The 21,507-nt window shown below is 41.8% G+C and overlaps 2 protein-coding genes across 2 annotated transcripts in view; both read right to left on the bottom strand.

Moving 5' to 3' along the window:
* Window positions 1-19,267, bottom strand: part of LOC127142646 (uncharacterized) — a 35,083-nt gene extending 15,816 nt beyond the window's left edge. Inside the window, exons 1-2 of the mRNA XM_051071733.1 lie at window positions 19,129-19,267; window positions 11,333-11,596 (exon numbers count right to left, since the gene is read on the bottom strand). Coding sequence (XP_050927690.1) covers window positions 11,333-11,596; window position 19,129 — 265 coding nt within the window. The 5' untranslated portion in view covers window positions 19,130-19,267. The remainder of the gene's footprint in view (window positions 1-11,332; window positions 11,597-19,128) is intronic.
* On the bottom strand, window positions 1,434-4,443 carry LOC108887466 (uncharacterized). Its single transcript, XM_051071731.1, has 7 exons — window positions 4,192-4,443; window positions 3,812-4,012; window positions 3,264-3,359; window positions 2,940-3,032; window positions 2,828-2,856; window positions 2,596-2,664; window positions 1,434-2,350 (listed from the first exon to the last, which is right to left on the bottom strand). Exons 1-7 carry the CDS (start codon window positions 4,343-4,345, stop codon window positions 2,237-2,239), a joined length of 756 nt encoding a protein of 251 aa, XP_050927688.1. The 5' UTR covers window positions 4,346-4,443; the 3' UTR covers window positions 1,434-2,236.
* Window positions 19,268-21,507: the final 2,240 nt, after the last annotated feature.

Below are 21,507 nucleotides of genomic sequence, written 5' to 3'. Positions count from 1 at the left end.
TTTATTGTTTAAAAAAAGAAACTTCAGGTCAAAATGTAAAATCAGCTGCTACACAGACTAAACTGCCTTAAACACACTATTTATTAATATCACCACCACTAATGCACAACACTGCACCGTGCAAACCAACAGGTTCACTCTGTGTCTGGTCTCACGGTCTATTTGCAGCATGTTAAACCACATGTCCTGTTGTTCACAGTGAGAACAACAGCAGCAGAGCTCTGGAGGTGTTACCCTCTAATGATGACCTGATGAACATCAGAAAAACAAGTGGTTAACACGTTGGTGAACGTCTGACTGAACTATCTTTAAATTCCAAGCATCAGGTTCCCACACTTCTATTTTTGAACACCTGTAGTAGCAGGTCAGTTCATGTTGATGTGCTAAATGATTTGTTACAAGATGCTTTTTTGCAGAATCAAACACTGATCAGCCACAACATTAAAACAACTGACAGGTGAAGTAAATAACATAGATCACCTTTTTACAATACAATGTTCTGGTGGGAAAAAGTGATCCTTTTGCATGTGTCATTATCAAAGAACATGACAAAGAATCCAAGGCATCAACCTCCAAACTTCCCAGATCCCAATCCAAATCTGTGAGATGTGCCTGAACAAAGCAGATCAATGGAGGCCCCATGGCTGATGAGATTCAGCCACAACATGAACAGAGTAAAGAGAAAGGTGTTATCAAGACAACGACCTGATTGAACACAGGTGAGCAGCAGACTGCTCCCAAAAGGCCTGTGTCCTCCCAAACAGCCACAAGGGCCGAGTAAAAGAACAAGAACTCTGACAAAGTACAATCTAGTCTAGAGAACAGAAACACAACAACACAAACACTGCATCATACATCAAGATCCAAACACTGTCATGAGAAAGGTTTGAAACTAAAGCTCTCATTAAGGCCTGTGGGCTCCACAGTATTGAGCCTGTCAATCCAAAACATCACCTCCTCTGATGAGCTCGACTTTTTCAAGGCCAGTGAAACAAAGTTAAAATAAACTGATGAGACATGTTGGTGGTTCAGTGGTCAGTGAGGTCTTAGTTTCTGTTCTGCACCTTTACTTTGCATTGGATGAGTAATGGGAAATGTTTAGGTGTGAATGTGGACACAGCAGCAGAGGTCTGGTGGTTTGTTCTGATGATTAAAACTTTAAATTTGGAAAACCTACAGCGCTGACAGAAACAGTCAAAAGACAAACAGGTAATTGTGGTGAAATGATCACCTGATTCCAAAGAAGAAATTTACCAGTAGAATTAGATTTTTCCTGAAAATCAGTTGAGGCTACAAAAGGTTTGACTCAACCTTGTTAAAAACCTGCAGGCCTGCAGACAGTGCTGTCTCTTTACCTTCAGTGAGCAGTTACGTCTGTGGTGACGTGAGCTTGTGGTTTGGTTGGTCTGTCTATTAGTTCCCATTAAAGAGGTCAAAACTCCAGCAACACTTGTAGTTTATAGAACAACTTTATTGTCAGACCAGCATGTTCCAGCTTGTGTCCTTCATCAAAGTCATTCTAATAACATACTACAGATAACATTTAGATAAGGAAGCTGTAAAGTAGAAAAATTCAAAAACAACCAATCATATGCATCCACATACACATCAGCCAATGGGGCTCTTATAAGGATGGGTTGAGTTTATGGTCATGTGACTTCAGGCCAATCGTTGTACAGCCTTCATTAGTTACCACAAACCAATACACAGAAAAACACTTAAAACACTAAAAACAAAAATATGATTCATACTTAAAATATGTTAAACCATTCTGTAAATAATTTACAATAAATCAGAGAAAATGTGGACATGAGTAAAATATTTCATGAACAGATTTAAAAATCCTCATTGTGCCAATGTGTGGACACAGTATGAAGAGTACAGTTTATATCATGTCTGTTCCCCTTTTTCACACTGTTCACCTCTAGATGGCGTCTCAACTCTCTCAATGACTTCATGTCTCATACAGCTGATACTGTTAAACATTGAATAGGATTCAGACCCTGTGTCCACTGTAATGGACATCAGTTATCAGCCAATTATAATGTATTGATTTAACATTTTGTAACTGTGTCGTCATTTTACCAAAACTAAGCCAAGAAAAGAAACAATATGAGAAACTATTAAGATCATCCTCATCATAACTCTTAACATTTTAAATCTATGAGCTAAACAATCATACAGTTGTTATAAAAATAACATGTTGCATTTACTAAGTAACATGTTATTTGTTTGGTTACTTGATGGTAGCATAGAGGTTGCTGAGATCAATGGAGGCTCCAGCAGAAGAGGAGGAGGCTTTCACAGTGCTGTAGGTCACTGCACCACCTTCACCATCATCAGCCTGAACCTGGGAGGAAACAGTACAACACATAAACTTAACACGACATCAGCTGACAGGAGTTCAGGAAGTCCTGATGTTTCTGACATCTAACAACTGAAATGTTCACTTTTCTGCAGCTTTTATCTGCTGATCAGATGATGAAATATGTTGTGAAGTTGACATGTTGGTCTGATGGTGGTGCTGCTGTGTAGTGAGGGCTTCACAAAGAACAAAAAATCAAATCATCAGGTATAACCAATCAGACAGCTTACCCGAGCTTTACTCTTGGTCTTCTTGGTGTAGCTGATGGAGGCGTAGGAAACACCATGTTCAGGATCAGTCTACACAGTGAAGACAACATCATGACTGTGAATTAATACTGAACTAATAATTAGTTCAGTAACTAACTAACAGTTAATAATGAGAAATAAAAACCACAAACAGCACTTCCATTTGTAAAACCATAACTGTATTAACATGTGATCATTCAGATTTAAAACTCACCATGTTTCCATCCGTCTGTCTTTGGTTCCCTGAAAAGAAAAAAGAGTTGAGTTTAGCTTCAACAGTGAAAGTTTATTTTTCATCTAAATGTTTCACCTGCAAATGTTCTCACCTCTAGTTTTCTTCCATCTGATGAACACAACAACAGATATTATGAGTGCTGCTAAACCTCCAGCTACAACGATGAGCCACCACCACCACCAACCTGGAGAGAGAATTTAGAAGAGATAAAAATAGTCAGTGGTGTTGAGATGATGAGCTGTTTATGATCATGTTCATTTACTGTCTCTGTATCTGTAATATTTTAACTGACAAACATCAAATGTCTGTTATTATCAGTCAGAAATGTTTTTCCTGTATCAGACATATCTCCTCCCACAGAGAGAGAGAGAGAGAGAGAGAGAGAGAGAGAGAGAGAGAGAGAGAGAGACATTACCTTGTGGTTGTGGATTGTCGTTTGCAGATGTTGTGTTGTTTTTTCCTCCTGATGTCCCTGGTTTGATTGTTGTTCTCACTCCACTTCCATCCTCACCTGAACAAATACAATGTGAACAGTGAGAAAACACCTCATGTTAAAATGTGACAAAGTAAACTTCAAATCCCTGAAATAAAGAAAAGTTCTGTGTGATTTTATTCACAAGGTTGAAATGATTCAAACAGCTCATCATATTCTCACCTGTTTTCTCACCTGAGCTCTGAGAGCTGAAGTTAAACTGCTGCACTTTTCCAGAGTCAATATCTGTCACTTTACACTTCAATAACTCATCATAGTTTATGATAAAGAGACATAAAGCTGATAATACTGTGAAGAGGATTACAACTGTTTAACAAAGCCACTGATGGAGTGAATGAGAGAATATCTCCACCCACAGCCGAGAGAGAGAGAGAGAGAGAGAGAGAGAGAGAGAGAGAGAGAGAGAGAGAGAGAGAGACAGAGAGAGAGAGAGAGAGAGAGAGAGAGAGAGAGAGAGGTTCAGTCTCTACCTTGTGGTTTTGTTGGGTTAACGTTTGTGGAGGTTTTTTTATTTGTCCCTTCTGATGTTCTCTCTCTCATGGTTGCTGCTGTGGCTGTTGTTGTTGTTGCTGTAGTAGTAGTAGTAGCAGTAGTAGTAGTAGTAGCAGTAGCAGTAGTAGTAGCAGCAGCAGCAGTAGTAGTAGTAGTAGTTGTTGTTGTTGTTGTTGGATCTGAACAAATAAAAGTCAATAAACTGTTCAGTGAAAACATACTTCATGTTTAACATCTGCAACAAACACATGACAAACAATGGTTCAATATTCAAACTTCATATCTGTCAAATGAACAATGATGTGTGTAATTATACATGTCAGTTTGAAATGATTTAAACAGCTCATCATATTCTCACCTGTTTTCTCCTTTGAGGTCTGAAGGCTGAAGATAAACACCTGAACTATATTACTGTGAACAACTTTACACTGCAATAATTTGTAATACTGATCAGTCAGGTGAGATGTTTTAATGTTCACAGAGGCTGAACAGGAATGATGTGATGTCTCCATTACTGTGAAATCATCCTTCAGCCACTCTACTGTGTATTTACACCGTTCATATGTCCTCACAGAGCAGCTTAATGTCACCTGATCTCTGTTCTTCTGTTCAGTCACTGGTGAAGATGGAGATATTGTGAGAGAAAGACAACAAGAGTAAAATGAACTTCATCACTGTAATCAGAATTATTGTAATGTTTCAGTATTTTGTTCTAACAAGACAGTTTGAGCTGAAAACATTATGATGGAAATACTCACTGGTAACAACAGACAGATCAACCACAACATCTGGACCTTGTTGTTGTCCTGATCTGTCAAACTGTCTGCAGGTGTAACGACCAGCATCCTCAACTGTGACCTTCTTTATAACCAGAGAACAGTTCTCTGTGAGACTCAGTCTGTCTGATTTAGATTTGGCGTCTTCATGAATCTTCCCAAGTTCAAACAGAGTTACTGATGATGTGGTTCCTGAACCACTGAAGATCCAGGTAGAACTGTCACATTGATCCTGATCATCTATCACATTTTCACAAGGTAAAGTGACTTCATCTTCAACTCTGACAGTGAAGACTGAAGGTTTTTGTTCATTTGCTGCTGTTGACAAAGAGAGAAATATGAAAAATGAATTGAAATAAAAATCTGACTTAATGTGACAGTAATTTTAGATCCAATAGAAATTTACAAATGTGTCTCGTCCTTGGTTTCAAAGAGTCCATTAAACTCACTCACAGTCTAGACTGTCTGATTAAACAAGACAATCCATAATAAAGTACCATGAGTAATATTAATGCAGTTGTGTGATGTTGATTTAATGTGTGTTCCATGTGTCCTTACCTGTAAACTGAAGCACCAGGATCAGAAATAAAGACATTTGAATCCATGTGAATTCAGCCATCATGTTTCTCTGTCTCTCTCCTACTTTGTCAGTCTCTTGTTCTCAGACTCTCAACTGTCAAAGTCTGTGAGGTGGTTTATTCTTAAAGATGAATTCAGCCTCTACTTCCTGTGATGAGTGACGTGTCACTTCCTCATGGTGACTTCAGTCTGTGTTTGCTGTTTTTGTCAGGTATTAGCTTGTCATCTCTTGTACATATTAAAAACATAAAACTGTAAAAAGGTTTATGTAAAAAAACCTCTTCAGGTCAAAATGTAAAATCAGCTGCTACACAGACTAAACTGCCTTAAACACACTATTTATTAATATCACCACCACTAATGCACAACACTGCACCGTGCAAACCAACAGGTTCACACTGTGTCTGGTCTCACGGTCTATTTGCAGCATGTTAAACCACATGTCCTGTTGTTCACAGTGAGAACAACAGCAGCAGAGCTCTGGAGGTGTTACCCTCTAATGATGACCTGATGAACACTGTCTATTTGTGCCATGTAGCACGTTAGACCACATGAAAAGAAGAAAAGGAGGGCTGTGGGAGCTGAATGTGTAAATAAGTGTCTGCATTAATGCAGCTCTTCTTTTCTTTCCACAGTGTTTATCAGAAACAGACAGGATTCATGGTGTTTGACAGCTCACATGAACAGACAGGTGAAGAGTCAAACTCCTCGTCCTCCAGAATCTGACTCTTGATGTTCATGGTGCAACATGGTGATACTGTAGCAGCTGGGAAAGATCACAGATAAGATGATATTTTACTGATCTGAGACCTGTTGGTTCCTCATTGTGTCTCTGAGGTCATTTGTTTTCTGAGAACTGAGGCGGAGGTGTTTTGGTGAGATTGTGGGTACAAATTAAGAGCTGCTGGGAATGATGATGTGACTTTTATTTGTTCAGGTGTTGGATCATCACCTGATGATGTGCAGAGAATCGGCTACTCTCTATCTCTTGTACATGTTAAAAACATGAAAAGCTAAAGTTTCACTTTTATGTAACAAAATTGTCCTCAGGTCAAAATATAAAATCAGCTGCTACACAGACTAAACGGTTAACAAAATCAAAATGTATTAGTATTACCTCTACTGTAAAAGACTGCACTGTGCAAACCAACAAGTTCACACTGTGTCTGGTCTCACGGTCTATTTGCAGCATGCGGTAAGTTACACTACATAAATAAAAGAAGAAGAGGAATAAGAAGAAGAAGAAGAAGAAGAGGACTGAGGACTGTGAATGTGTGAACATAAGATAAATCTTTGCATCACTGCAGCTCTTCTTTTCTTTCCACAGTGTTTATCAGAAACAGACAGGATTCATGGTGTTTGACAGCTCACATGAACAGACAGGTGAAGAGTCAAACTCCTCGTCCTCCAGAATCTGACTCTTGATGTTCATGGTGCAACATGGTGATACTGTAGCAGCTGGGAAAGATCACAGATAAGATGATATTTTACTGATCTGAGACCTGTTGGTTCCTCATTGTGTCTCTGAGGTCATGTATTTTCTGAGAACTGAGGCGGAGCTGTTTTGGTGAGAATATGACGACAGCAGCAGAGATCTGGAGGTTTTACCCTCTAATGACCAAATATACATCTGAAACACAAAGTGGTTCACACACTGATGAGTGTCTGAACTGTCTTTGATTTCCTGGAGGTGGAGCATCAAGTTCCCACACTCCCACTTTGAACACATGTAGCAGCAGCTCTGTTCATGTTGATTAGAAAAGGTTTGTTATGAGGAGCTTTATGCAAAATTATCTACTACAGTTTCATTCATATGTTGTTTAGACGAATGTCAGAGCCCAGTGCAAACAGAGCTGTCCAACCCAACAGAGGGAAGAGGTGAGAGAACAGGAAGTGGAGAGCTGAGCAGAGACGAGCCTGTAGTGTGGTCTGAGGTTCAGTGTTGTGATCTGTGTGTTTGACAGAGAGCAGCCAGCAGCAAAAATAAAAACACTTTCACACCAACTCTCACTACAGTGAAAAACTGTTTCTGGTTCTTGGCAGAAGGGACATTTACTGGACACTGTGGGATTGATGTTAGAAACAAAGCTGTTGACAGCCAGCGCCCCCTGCTGGATCCTCCACTGCACATCACCTGATCTCTTGTCTAACATCAGCTGCTCCTCAATCAGAGCCTCCTCCAGAGGCCAAAACAGTGAAGATGCAGGTTCCAGTCTGTTCCATTTAAAAAGAGTCAATGTTCTAAAAAGTCTCTGATAAAATGGAGGCAAGTCTCACATTTAATTATAAAACTACAGTTCATTAAAAACAAGGATGCATCTAAACCTGAACCTCTCTCCTTAAATGCTGATGCTCATTATTTGTTTCCAGACCACATCATCGTTTCCTGTGAGGTAACGTTGGATAAAGTGTAATCTAAAAGCTGCTACTCTGCTGCCCAGGTAAAGTTCACTGATGAACCATGATGGACTGCACTTTCTGTAACAGACCAGCAGGGGGCTCCATACATGAACCTGTGCCAAAGAGTTGATGCTGCCAGATTATGAATGATCAGGACTCTTCCTCTGTTCATGTGAGGTAACAGCCACCTTCCACTAGTCTGTCTCTGTGTCTCCTCTCTCCTCCTCCCTCTGTGTTTTATCAGCAGAGGAGACTCTCTCAGGACAGACTCAGACTAAGTGACCCTCCTCCTAAATTACAACACTGCTCTCAACCAGTTTGTTCTGATCAGAATCAGAATCAGACTTTATTGCCAAGTAAGTTTGCACATATAAGGAATTTGTCTTGGTATATTGGTGCTAAAGGACAGTTATAGTAAAAAAAAAAAAAAAAGGAAAAAGCAAAAACTATATATACAAGGAACATAAATATATGCACAAGGAGCATGGGGGGTGGGGGGGCACTACATCTTGTTGAGGAGCCCAGTTTCAGAGGGGAAGAAACTGTTCCTGTTCTTGGGGAGTGTCCTGTGGAGTTTGTGACCAGGATGGGAGGGATTGGCCATGATCTTTCCTGCCCGCCTCAGGGTCCTGGAGGTGAACAGGTCCTGGAGAGAAGGCAGGTTACAGCCGATCACCTTCTCAGCAGACCAGATGACAGGCTGCAGTCTGCCTCTGTCCTTGGCAGTAGCAGCAGTGTACCAGATGGTGATGGAGGAGGTGAGGATGGACTCAATGATGGAGGTGTAGAAGTGCACCATCACTGTCCTTGGCAGGTTGAACTATGTCCTTGTCAGAGATGAGCCCAATTATGGTGGTGTCGTCGGCAAACTTCAGGAGTTTGACAGACTGGTGACTGGAGGTGCAGCTGTTGGTGTACAGGGTGAAGAGTAGAGGGGAGAGAACACAGCCTTGAGGGGAACCGGTGCTGATGGTTGGGAGAGAGTTGTCGTTGTGTTGGGGGAGGAGGGGGCCTCTAAGGTGTGCAGCTTTGGAGAGGCCCTGACCCCTGCTGTGCTGGGGGAGGGTGAGAGGCTGATGTTGGCCAGGTGTGAGTCGTTCGTGGAGTGGGGGGACTTTGGGCTTGCAGTTAGTGATCTGTCTGAGCCCTCTCCAGACAGAAGCAGAGTCTCCTGCTGAGAACTGGTGTTGTAATTTCTCAGAGTACAGGCGTTTAGCTTCTTTCACCGCCTTGCTGAACCTGTACTTTGACTCCCTCAACCTGACTCTGTCCCCACTCAGTGAACCAGGGTTTGTCGTTGTTGTAACTCACCCTGGTGCATGTTGGTATACAGCAGTCCTCACAGAAGCTGATGTATGAGGTCACAGCCTCTGTATACTCATCCAGACTGTTGGTGACAGTCCTGAATACATCCCAGTCTGTGCAGTCCAAGTACGCCTGGAGATCCTCCACAGCCCCACTGGTCCACTTCTTTGATGTCCTCACAACAGGTTTAGAGAGTTTTAATTTCTGCCTGTATGCAGGAATCAGGTGGACCATGACGTGGTCAGAGTGGCCCAGTGCAGGGTGGGGGGCGTGAAAAACGTTGCTTACTGTGGTGTAACAGTGATCCAGAATGCGCCGAATCTCGTCTAAAAGCAGTTGCTCCTCAATCAGAGCTGTTGACAGCCAGCGCCCCCTGCTGGATCCTCCACTGCACATCACCTGATCTCTCGTCTAACAGCAGTTGCTCCTCAATCAGAGCCTCCTCCAGAGGCCAAAACAGTGAAGATGCAGGTTCCAGTCTGTTCCATTTAAAAAGAGTCAATGTTCTAAAAAGTCTCTGATAAAATGGAGGCAAGTCTCACATTTAATTATAAAACTACAGTTCATTAAAAACAAGGATGCATCTAAACCTGAACCTCTGTCCTTAAAATGCTGCTCATTATTTGTTTCCAGACCACATCATCATTTCCTGTGAGGTAACGTTGGATAAAGTGTAATCTAAAAGCTGCTACTCTGCTGCCCAGGTAAAGTTCACTGATGAACCATGATGGACTGCACTTTCTGTAACAGACCAGCAGGGGGCTCCATACATTTGAACCTGAGAGCTGGTGGCAGAGTTCCAGAGCTGGGGAGCAGAGCAGCTGAAAGCTCTGCTCCCTGTGGTGCTGGGGCAGGCAGAGGGCACAATGAGGTGGATGGAGGAGGAAGATCTGAGGGAGCAGGATGGGTTGGTGATGTGAAGGAGGTCAGACAGATATGAAGGGACAAGGTTGTGGATGGAGGAGTTTGAATTCAATTCATTGTTGAACTGGGAGCCAGTGGAGTTGCTGTAGGATGGGGGTGATGTGATGGTATGAGGGGGTTGTGGAGGTTACAGAGGATCTTTTGAAGGAGGCCAAAGAGGAGAGAGTTGCAGTAATCAGTGCGGGAGGTGACGAGGCTGTGGACAAAGATGGAGGCAGCATGGGGGGTGAGGGAGGGGTGGAGTCGATTAATGTCGCGTAGATGGAAGTATGTGAACCAGGTGATGTTATGGTGGGATTAGAATTATAGTGTGCTGTCGAGGATGACACCCAGACTCTGGGGAGGAAACTGGGGAGCTGTCAGTTGTAAAATTGAATATAAAAACTTTATTTGCAAATGTTGTAATCATCAGCCATAACAAAGAGAAGATCTAGTCTCGAGAACAGAAACACAACAACACAAACACTGCATCATACATCAAGATCCAAACACTGTCATGAGAAAGGTTTGAAGCTAAAGCTCTCATTAAGGCCTGTGGGCTCCACAGTATTGAGCCTGTCAATCCAAAACATCACCTCCTCTGATGAGCTCGACTTTTTCAAGGCCAGTGAATCAACAACACATCCACTATTTCTGTATGTCTCATCATCTTCAGCATATTAACACAGGAATCTAATGTAATGTAACAGAAACAAACATTCAACAACCCAGACAAAAAGATGCAACAAGGAAACAAGAAGAAAATAACTGTTATAAGGGAACTAAACATTAGGATTGAAAGTCCATTATTTCACTCACAGTAGTTGTCTTTGTTGTCTTGGTTGGTTTGGAGGGAAAAGGGCCTGCAGGCCAAAGGAGGAGGGATTATACTTTAAACTCACAGTGTTTTCTTCCATCTGTGTTTTGTTCCCTGAAAAGACAAAAAGAGAAAAGAGTGTCGACTTTAGCTTCAACAGTAAAAATCCAGCTTTATTCAACTTTTTGTTTCAAACAGTTTCATGTGTGAATGTTGTCACCTTTACTTCTTGTCCACACGTTGACTGTAACAACAGATATTATGAGTGCTGCTAAACCTCCAGCTACAATGATGAGCCGCCACCACCACCAACCTGGAGAGAGAATTTAGAAGAGATAAAAATAGTCAACAGTAACAGTCGGTCTTTAGACTTTAAAAAAAAGGGGGGGGGAGAGGTTCAGTCTCTACCTTGTGGTTTTGTTGGTGCTGTAGTAGTAGTAGTAGTAGTAGTGGTAGTAGTAGTAGTAGTAGTGGTAGTAGTAGTAGTAGTAGTAGTAGTAGTAGTAGTAGTAGTAGTAGTTGTTGTTGTTGTTGTTGGATCTGAACAAATAAAAGTCAATAAACTGTTCAGTGAAAACATACTTCATGTTTAACATCTGCAACAAACACATGACAAACAATGGTTCAATATTCAAACTTCACATCTGTCAAATGAACAATGATGTGTGTAATTATACATGTCAGTTTGAAATGATTTAAACAGCTCATCATATTCTCACCTGTTTTCTCCTTTGAGGTCTGAAGGCTGAAGTTAAACACCTGAACTATTTTACTGTCAATATCTGTCACTTTACACTGCAATAATTTGTAATACTGATCAGTCAGGTGAGATGTTTTAATGTTCACAGAGGCTGAACAGTAATGATGTGATGTCTCCATTACTGTGAAATCATCCTTCAGCCACTCTACTGTGTATCTACAGTCTCCATATGTCAACACAGAGCAGGTCAAGATGATCTTATCATCGTCCTCATGTTCAGTCACTGTTGAAGATGGAGATATTGTGAGAGAAAGACAACAAGAGTAAAATGAACTTCATCACTGTAATCAGAATTATTGTAATGTTTCAGTATTTTGTTCTAACAAGACAGTTTGAGCTGAAAACATTATGATGGAAATACTCACTGGTAACAACAAACAGATCAATGTCTGTATCTGGACCTTGTTGTCGTCCTGATCTGTCAAACTGTCTGCAGGTGTAATAACCAACATCCTCAACTGTGACCTTCTTTATAACCAGAGAACAGTTCTCTGTGAGACTCAGTCTGTCTGATTTAGATTTGTCTTCATGAATCTTCCCAAGTTCAAACAGAGTTACTGTTGATCTGTTTCTTGAACCACTGAAGATCCAGGTAGTTCTGTCACATTGATCCTGATCATCTCTCACATTTTCACAAGGTAAAGTGACTTCATCTCCAACTCTGACAGTGAGGACTGAAGGGTTTTGTCCATTTGCTGCTGTTGACAAAGAGAGAAATATGAAAAATGAATTGAAATAAAAATCTGACTTAATGTGACAGTAATTTTAGATCCAATAGAAATTTACAAATGTGTCTCGTCCTTGGTTTCAAAGAGTCCATTAAACTCACTCACAGTCTAGACTGTCTGATTAAACAAGACAATCCATAATAAAGTACCATGAGTAATATTAATGCAGTTGTGTGATGTTGATTTAATGTGTGTTCCATGTGTCCTTACCTGTAAACTGAAGCACCAGGATCAGAAATAAAGACATTTGAATCCATGTGAATTCAGCCATCATGTTTCTCTGTCTCTCTCCTACTTTGTCAGTCTCTTGTTCTCAGACTCTCAACTGTCAAAGTCTGTGAGGTGGTTTATTCTTAAAGATGAATTCAGCCTCTACTTCCTGTGATGAGTGACGTGTCACTTCCTCATGGTGACTTCAGTCTGTGTTTGCTGTTTTTGTCAGGTATTAGCTTTTATCTCTTGTACATATTAAAATGTGTTTATGTTCAGTGCATTTCACTGACCATCTTATCTACAGTGATTTACAGTGAGGACAACAGTAGATCATTTCTTGATCAGGTTTATTCAGATTTCACAGCAGCCTGACAAAGATACTGTGAAACTGGAATGAACATGTTGGATGAAGAAGAGCTGGGAAATAAAGTAAAAGAGATTTTGTTTTGTTGTTTAAAAAAGAGAGAAACTTCAGGTCAAAATGTAAAATCAGCTGCTACACAGACTAAACTGCCTTAAACACACTATTTATTAATATCACCACCACTAATGCACAACACTGCACCGTGCAAACCAACAGGTTCACACTGTGTCCGGTTTCACAGTCTATTTGCAGCATGTTAAACCACATGTCCTGTTGTTCACAGTGAGAACAACAGCAGCAGAGCTCTGGAGGTGTTACCCTCTAATGATGACCTGATGAACACTGTCTATTTGTGCCATGTAGCACGTTAGACCACATGAAAAGAAGAAAAGGAGGGCTGTGGGAGCTGAATGTGTAAATAACTGTCTGCATTAATGCAGCTCTTCTTTTCTTTCCACAGTGTTTATCAGAAACAGACAGGATTCATGGTGTTTGACAGCTCACATGAACAGACAGGTGAAGAGTCAAACTCCTCGTCCTCCAGAATTTGCAAACCAAGAAGTTCACTCTGTGTCCGGTCTCATGATCTATTTGTGCCATCTTAAACCACATGCCTGTTTATTTGTCTATTTCTGTTCACAGTGAGAACAGCAGCAGCAGAGCTGTGGAGGTGTTACCCTCTAATGATGACCAGATGAATGTCAGAAACACAAGTTGTTAACACATTAGTGACTGTCTGACTGAACTATCTTTAATTTCCTGGAGGTGGAGCATCAGTCTCCCACACTTCTACTTTTGGACACCTGTAGTAGCAGCTCTGTTCATGTAGTTGTTACAGGGGCTTTTTGTGAAAGCATACACTTTGACTCTTCTGAATGAAGTCTGAGCGACTGCAGTTCTGTGCATTTTCTTGTCATTTTGGATTTATTCATATGTTGTTTAGACGAATGTCAGAGCCCAGTGCAAACAGAGCTGTCCAACCCAACAGAGGGAAGAGGTGAGGGAAGAGGAGAGAGAACAGGAAGTGGAGAGCTGAGCAGAGACGAGCCTGTAGTGTGGTCTGAGGTTCAGTGTTGTGATCTGTGTGTTTGACAGAGAGCAGCCAGCAGCAAAAATAAAAACACTTTCACACCAACTCTCACTACAGTGAAAAACTGTTTCTGGTTCTTGGCAGAAAGGACATTTACTGGACACTGTGGGATTGATGTTAGAAACAAAGCTGTTGACAGCCAGCGCCCCCTGCTGGATCCTCCACTGCACATCACCTGATCTCTTGTCTAACAGCAGCTGCTCCTCAATCAGAGCCTCCTCCAGAGGCCAAAACAGTGAAGATGCAGGTTCCAGTCTGTTCCATTTAAAAAGAGTCAATGTTCTAAAAAGTCTCTGATAAAATGGAGGCAAGTCTCACATTTAATTATAAAACTACAGTTCATTAAAAACAAGGATGCATCTAAACCTGAACCTCTGTCCTTAAAATGCTGCTCATTATTTGTTTCCAGACCACATCATCATTTCCTGTGAGGTAACGTTGGATAAAGTGTAATCTAAAAGCTGCTACTCTGCTGCCCAGGTAAAGTTCACTGATGAACCATGATGGACTGCACTTTCTGTAACAGACCAGCAGGGGGCTCCATACATTTGAACCTGTGCCAAAGAGTTGATGCTGCCAGATTATGAATGATCAGGACTATTCCTCTGTTCATGTGAGGTAACAGCCACCTTCCACTAGTCTGTCTCTGTGTCTCCTCTCTCCTCCTCCCTCTGTGTTTTATCAGCAGAGGAGACTCTCTCAGGACAGACTCAGACTAAGTGACCCTCCTCCTAAATTACAACACTGCTCTCAACCAGTTTGTTCTGATCAGAAACAGAATCAGACTTTATTGCCAAGTAAGTTTGGACATATAAGGAATTTGTCTTGGTATATTGGTGCTAAAGGACAGTTATAGTAAAAAAAAAAATAAAAAAAATAAAAAAAAGAGAGGAAAAAGCAAAAACTATATATACAAGGAACATAAATATATACAGAAGGAGCATGGGGGGGCTACATCTTGTTGAGGAGCCCAGTTGCAGAGGGAAAGAAATTGTTCTTGTGGCGTGAGGTCTTGATTTTGATGAACCTGCCAGAAGGGAGTGTCCTGTGGAGTTTGTGACCAGGATGGGGGGGATTGGCCATGATCTTTCCTGCCCGCCTCAGGGTCCTGGAGGTGTACAGGTCCTGGAGAGAAGGCAGGTTACAGCCGATCACCTTCTCAGCAGACCAGATGACAGGCTGCAGTCTGCCTCTGTCCTTGGCAGTAGCAGCAGTGTACCAGATGGTGATGGAGGAGGTGAGGATGGACTCAATGATGGAGGTGTAGAAGTGCACCATCACTGTCCTTGGCAGGTTGAACTATTTCAACTGCCACAGGAAGTACATCCTCTGCTGGGCCTTCTTGATCAGGGAGCTGATGTTTAGCTCCCACTTGAGGTCCTGGGTGATGATGGTCCCCAGGAAACGGAAGGACTCCACAGTTCTGACTGGGGAGTCACACAGGATGATGGGGGAGGGTGAAGCTGTGTTCTTCCCAAAGTTGACAACTATCTCCACTGCCTTCACAGCGTTGAGCTCCAGGTTGTTTTCACTGGACCACATGACCAGCTGGTCAATCTCCCTCCTGTAGGCGGACTCATCCTCACCAGAGATGAGTCCAATGATGGTGGTGTCGTCGGCAAACTTCAGGAGTTTGACAGACTGGTGACTGGAGGTGCAGCTGTTGGTGTACAGGGTGAAGAGTAGAGGGGAGAGAACACAGCCTTGAGGGGAACCGGTGCTGATGGTTGGGAGAGAGTTGTCGTTGTGTTGGGGGAGGAGGGGGCCTCTAAGGTGTGCAGATTTGGAGAGGCCCTGACCCCTGCTGTGCTGGGGGAGGGTGAGAGGCTGATGTTGGTCAGGTGTGAGTTGTTCGTGGAGTGGGGGGACTTTGGGCTTGCAGTTAATAATCTGTCTGAGTCCTCTCCAGACAGAAGCAGAGTCTCCTGCTGAGAACTGGTGTTATAGTTTCTCAGAGTACAGGCGTTTAGCTTCTTTCACCGCCTTGCTGAACCTGTACTTTGACTCCCTCAACCTGACTCTGTCCCCACTCAGTGAACCAGGGTTTGTCATTGTTGTAACTTACCCTGGTGCGTGTTGGTACACAGCAGTCCTCACAGAAGCTGATGTATGAGGTCACAGCCTCTGTATACTCATCCAGGCTGTTGGTGGCAGTCCTGAATACATCCCAGTCTGTGCAGTCCAAGCATGCCTGGAGATCCTCCACAGCCCCACTGGTCCACTTCTTTGATGTCCTCACAACAGGTTTAGAGAGTTTTAATTTCTGCCTGTATGCAGGAATCAGGTGGACCATGACGTGGTCAGAGTGGCCCAGTGCAGCGTGGGGGGCGGCGTGAAAAGTGTTGCTTACTGTGGTGTAACAGTGATCCAGAATGTGCCGAATCTCGTCTAAAAGCAGTTGCTCCACAGTCAGAGCTGTTGACAGCCAGCGCCCCCTGCTGGATCCTCCACTGCACATCACCTGATCTCTTGTTTAACAGCAGTTGCTCCTCAATCAGAGCCTCCTCCAGAGACCAAAACAGTGAAGATGCAGGTTCCAGTCTGTTCCATTTAAAAAGAGTCAATGTTCTAAAAAGTCTCTGATAAAATGGAGGCAAGTCTCACATTTAATTATAAAACTACAGTTCATTAAAAACAAGGATGCATCTAAACCTGAACCTCTGTCCTTAAAATGCTGCTCATTATTTGTTTCCAGACCACATCATCATTTCCTGTGAGGTAACGTTGGATAAAGTGTAATCTAAAAGCTGCTACTCTGCTGCCCAGGTAAAGTTCACTGATGAACCATGATGGACTGCACTTTCTGTAACAGACCAGCAGGGGGCTCCATACATTTGAACCTGAGAGCTGGTGGCAGAGTTCCAGAGCTGGGGAGCAGAGCAGCTGAAAGCTCTGCTCCCCGTGGTGCTGAGGCAGGCAGAGGGCACAATGAGGTGGATGGAGGAGGAAGATCTGAGGGAGCAGGATGGGTTGGTGATGTGAAGGAGGTCAGACAGATATGAAGGGGCAAGGTTGTGGATGGAGGAGTTTGAATTCAATTCATTGCTGAACTGGGAGCCAGTGGAGTTGCTGTAGGATGGGGGTGATGTGATGGTATGAGGGGGTTGTGGAGGTTACAGAGGATCTTTTGAAGGAGGCCAAAGAGGAGAGAGTTGCAGTAATCAGTGCGGGAGGTGACGAGGCTGTGGACAAAGATGGAGGCAGCATGGGGGGTGAGGGAGGGGTGGAGTCGATTAATGTCGCATAGATGGAAGTATGTGAACCAGGTGATGTTATTGTGGGATTAGAATTATAGTGTGCTGTCGAGGATGACACCCAGACTCTGGGGAGGAAACTGGGGAGCTGTCAGTTGTAAAATTGAATATAAAAACTTTATTTGCAAATGTTGTCATCATCAGCCATAACAAAGAGAAGATTATTACAGATTTCATTAAGACTCAAAGTCTGTTAAAGCCAAATACATACACATACAACACACATAAGGACACACATGTTAACACCAGTGCTTAACTAAGTCAACTGCAATGTTCTCCTCTGTACACTGAGTGTCACTGTTGCAGCTTCTACTCACAGCTAAACTTTGCATCTGGAATTTAAAGAAGTTCAATAAGACATGAATTTCCAAGTAAAAAAACAAGAACTCTGACAAAGTACAATCTAGTGTAGAGAACAGAAACACAACAACACAAACACTGCATCATACATCAAGATCCAAACACTGTCATGAGAAAGGTTTGAAACTAAAGCTCTCATTAAGGCCTGTGGGCTCCACAGTATTGAGCCTGTCAATCCAAAACATCACCTCCTCTGATGAGCTCGACTTTTTCAAGGCCAGTGAATCAACAACACATCCACTATTTCTGTATGTCTCATCATCTTCAGCATATTAACACAGGAATCTAATGTAATGTAACAGAAACAAACATTCAACAACCCAGACAAAAAGATGCAACAAGGAAACAAGAAGAAAATAACTGTTATAAGGGAACTAAACATTAGGATTGAAAGTCCATTATTTCACTCACAGTAGTTGTCTTTGTTGTCTTGGTTGGTTTGGAGGGAAAAGGGCCTGCAGGCCAAAGGAGGAGGGGTTATAGAACTTCCTGGGTGTGGTTAATAGGCTGACAGGTGATTTCAGGGAAGGCTGGGTATCTAAACTTGTGATTTAACACATTGAATCGTCCAAATTTCCAGCTGTGATGATTGTTGTGTGATCAGAAATACAGACTTTAGGAGCTGTGTTGATCTGAGATGATATTTAACAGCAGTGGACTCATTTCTGTGGTGAGTTGATGTTGATCAGTGTCTGACAGAAGCAGAAGGGTCTCCAACGTTTTCATAGTTGACTGGACCATCATCTTCATCTTCATCATTATTCACCTGTGAAAACAACACAGTGTCGACTTCAGCTTCAACAGGAAAAATCCAGCTTTATTCAACTTTTTGTTTCAAACAGTTTCATGTGTGAATGTTGTCACCTTTACTTCTTGTCCACACGTTGACTGTAACAACAGATATTATGAGTGCTGCTAAACCTCCAGCTACAATGATGAGCCGCCACCACCACCAACCTGGAGAGAGAATTTAGAAGAGATAAAAATAGTCAACAGTAACAGTCGGTCTTTAGACTTTAAAAAAAGGGGGGGGGGGGGGAGAGGTTCAGTCTCTACCTTGTGGTTTTGTTGGTGCTGTAGTAGTAGTAGTAGTAGTAGTGGTAGTAGTAGTAGTAGTAGTGGTAGTAGTAGTAGTAGTAGTTGTTGTTGTTGTTGTTGGATCTGAACAAATAAAAGTCAATAAACTGTTCAGTGAAAACATACTTCATGTTTAACATCTGCAACAAACACATGACAAACAATGGTTCAATATTCAAACTTCACATCTGTCAAATGAACAATGATGTGTGTAATTATACATGTCAGTTTGAAATGATTTAAACAGCTCATCATATTCTCACCTGTTTTCTCCTTTGAGGTCTGAAGGCTGAAGTTAAACACCTGAACTATTTTACTGTCAATATCTGTTACTTTACACTGCAATAATTTGTAATACTGATCAGTCAGGTGAGATGTTTTAATGTTCACAGAGGCTGAACAGTAATGATGTGATGTCTCCATTACTGTGAAATCATCCTTCAGCCACTCTACTGTGTATCTACAGTCTATATATGTCAACACAGAGCAGGTCAAGATGATCTTATCATCGTCCTCATGTTCAGTCACTGGTGAAGATGGAGATATTGTGAGAGAAAGACAACAAGAGTAAAATGAACTTCATCACTGTAATCAGAATTATTGTAATGTTTCAGTATTTTGTTCTAACAAGACAGTTTGAGCTGAAAACATTATGATGGAAATACTCACTGGAAACAACAAACAGATCAATGTCTGTATCTGGACCTTGTTGTCGTCCTGATCTGTCAAAGTGTCTGCAGGTGTAATAACCAGCATCCTCAACTGTGACCTTCTTTATAACCAGAGAACTGTTCTCTGTGAGACTCAGTCTGTCTGATTTAGATTTGTCTTCATGAATCTTCCCAAGTTCAAACAGAGTTACTGATGATGTTCTACTTGAACCAGTGAAGATCCAGGTAGAACTGTCACATTGATCCTGATCATCTCTCACATTTTCACAAGGTAAAGTGACGTCATCTCCAACTCTGACAAAGACATTTTGTCCATTTGCTGCTGTTGACAAAGAGAGAAATATGAAAAATGAATTGAAATAAAAATCTGACTTAATGTGACAGTAATTTTAGATCCAATAGAAATTTACAAATGTGTCTCGTCCTTGGTTTCAAAGAGTCCATTAAACTCACTCACAGTCTAGACTGTCTGATTAAACAAGACAATCCATAATAAAGTACCATGAGTAATATTAATGCAGTTGTGTGATGTTGATTTAATGTGTGTTCCATGTGTCCTTACCTGTAAACTGAAGCACCAGGATCAGAAATAAAGACATTTGAATCCATGTGAATTCAGCCATCATGTTTCTCTGTCTCTCTCCTACTTTGTCAGTCTCTTGTTCTCAGACTCTCAACTGTCAAAGTCTGTGAGGTGGTTTATTCTTAAAGATGAATTCAGCCTCTACTTCCTGTGATGAGTGACATGTCACTTCCTCATGGTGACTTCAGTCTGTGTTTGCTGTTTTTGTCAGGTATTAGCTTTTATCTCTTGTACATATTAAAATGTGTTTATGTTCGGTGCATTTCACTGACCATCTTATCTACAGTGATTTACAGTGAGGACAACAGTAGATCATTTCTTGATCAGGTTTATTCAGATCTCACAGCAGCCTGACAAAGATACTGTGAAACTGGAATGAACATGTTGGATGAAGAAGAGCTGGGAAATAAAGTAAAAGAGATTTTGTTTTGTTGTTTAAAAAAGAGAGAAACTTCAGGTCAAAATGTAAAATCAGCTGCTACACAGACTAAACTGCCTTAAACACACTATTTATTAATATCACCACCACTAATGCACAACACTGCACCGTGCAAACCAACAGGTTCACACTGTGTCTGGTCTCACGGTCTATTTGCAGCATGTTAAACCACATGTCCTGTTGTTCACAGTGAGAACAACAGCAGCAGAGCTGTGGAGGTGTTACCCTCTAATGATGACCTGATGAACATCAGAAAAACAAGTGGTTAACACGTTGGTGAACGTCTGACTGAACTATCTTTAAATTCCAAGCATCAGGTTCCCACACTTCTATTTTTGAACACCTGTAGTAGCAGGTCAGTTCATGTTGATGTGTTAAATGATTTGTTACAAGATGCTTTTTTGCAGAATCAAACACTGATCAGCCACAACATTAAAAACCACTGAAGGTGAAGTAAATAACATAGATCACCTCTTTACAATACAATGTTCTGGTGGGATAAAGTGATCCTTTTGCATGTGTCATTATCAAAGAACACGACAAAGAGCCAAAGGCATCAACCTCCAAACTTCCCAGATCCCAATCCAAATCTGTGAGATGTGCCTGAACAAAGCAGATCAATGGAGGCCCCATGGCTGATGAGATTCAGCCACAACATGAACAGAGTAAAGAGAAAGGTGTTATCAAGACAACGACCTGATTGAACACAGGTGATCAGCAGACTGATCCCAAAAGGCCTGTGTCCTCCCAAACAGCCACAAGGGCCAAGTAAAAGAACAAGAACTCTGACAAAGTACAATCTAGTCTAGAGAACAGCAACACAACAACACAAACACTGCATCATACATCAAGATCCAAACACTGTCATGAGAAAGGTTTGAAACTAAAGCTCTCATTAAGGCCTGTGGGCTCCACAGTATTGAGCCTGTCAATCCAAAACATCACCTCCTCTGATGAGCTTGACTTTTTCAAGGCCAGTGAAACAAAGTTAAAATAAACTGATGAGACATGTTGGTGGTTCAGTGGTCAGTGAGGTCTTAGTTCCTGTTCTGCACCTTTACTTTGCATTGAATGAGTAATGGGAAATGTTTAGGTGTGAATGTGGACACAGCAGCAGAGGTCTGGTGGTTTGTTCTGATGATTAAAACTTTACATTTGGAAAACCTACAGCGCTGACAGAAACAGTGAAAAGACAAACAGGTAATTGTGGTGAAATGATCACCTGATTCCAAAGAAGAAATTTACCAGTAGAATTAGATTTTTCCTGAAAATCAGTTGAGGCTACAAAAAGGTTTGACTCAACCTTGTTAAAAACCTGCAGGCCTGCAGACAGTGCTGTCTCTTTACCTTCAGTG

The sequence above is a fragment of the Lates calcarifer genome, linkage group LG7_1 (genome assembly GCF_001640805.2).
Source record: "Lates calcarifer isolate ASB-BC8 linkage group LG7_1, TLL_Latcal_v3, whole genome shotgun sequence".
NCBI lineage: Eukaryota > Metazoa > Chordata > Actinopteri > Centropomidae > Lates > Lates calcarifer.
Note: the sequence above shows the minus strand (reverse complement) of the source record. Positions and strands in the feature narration are given on the sequence as shown.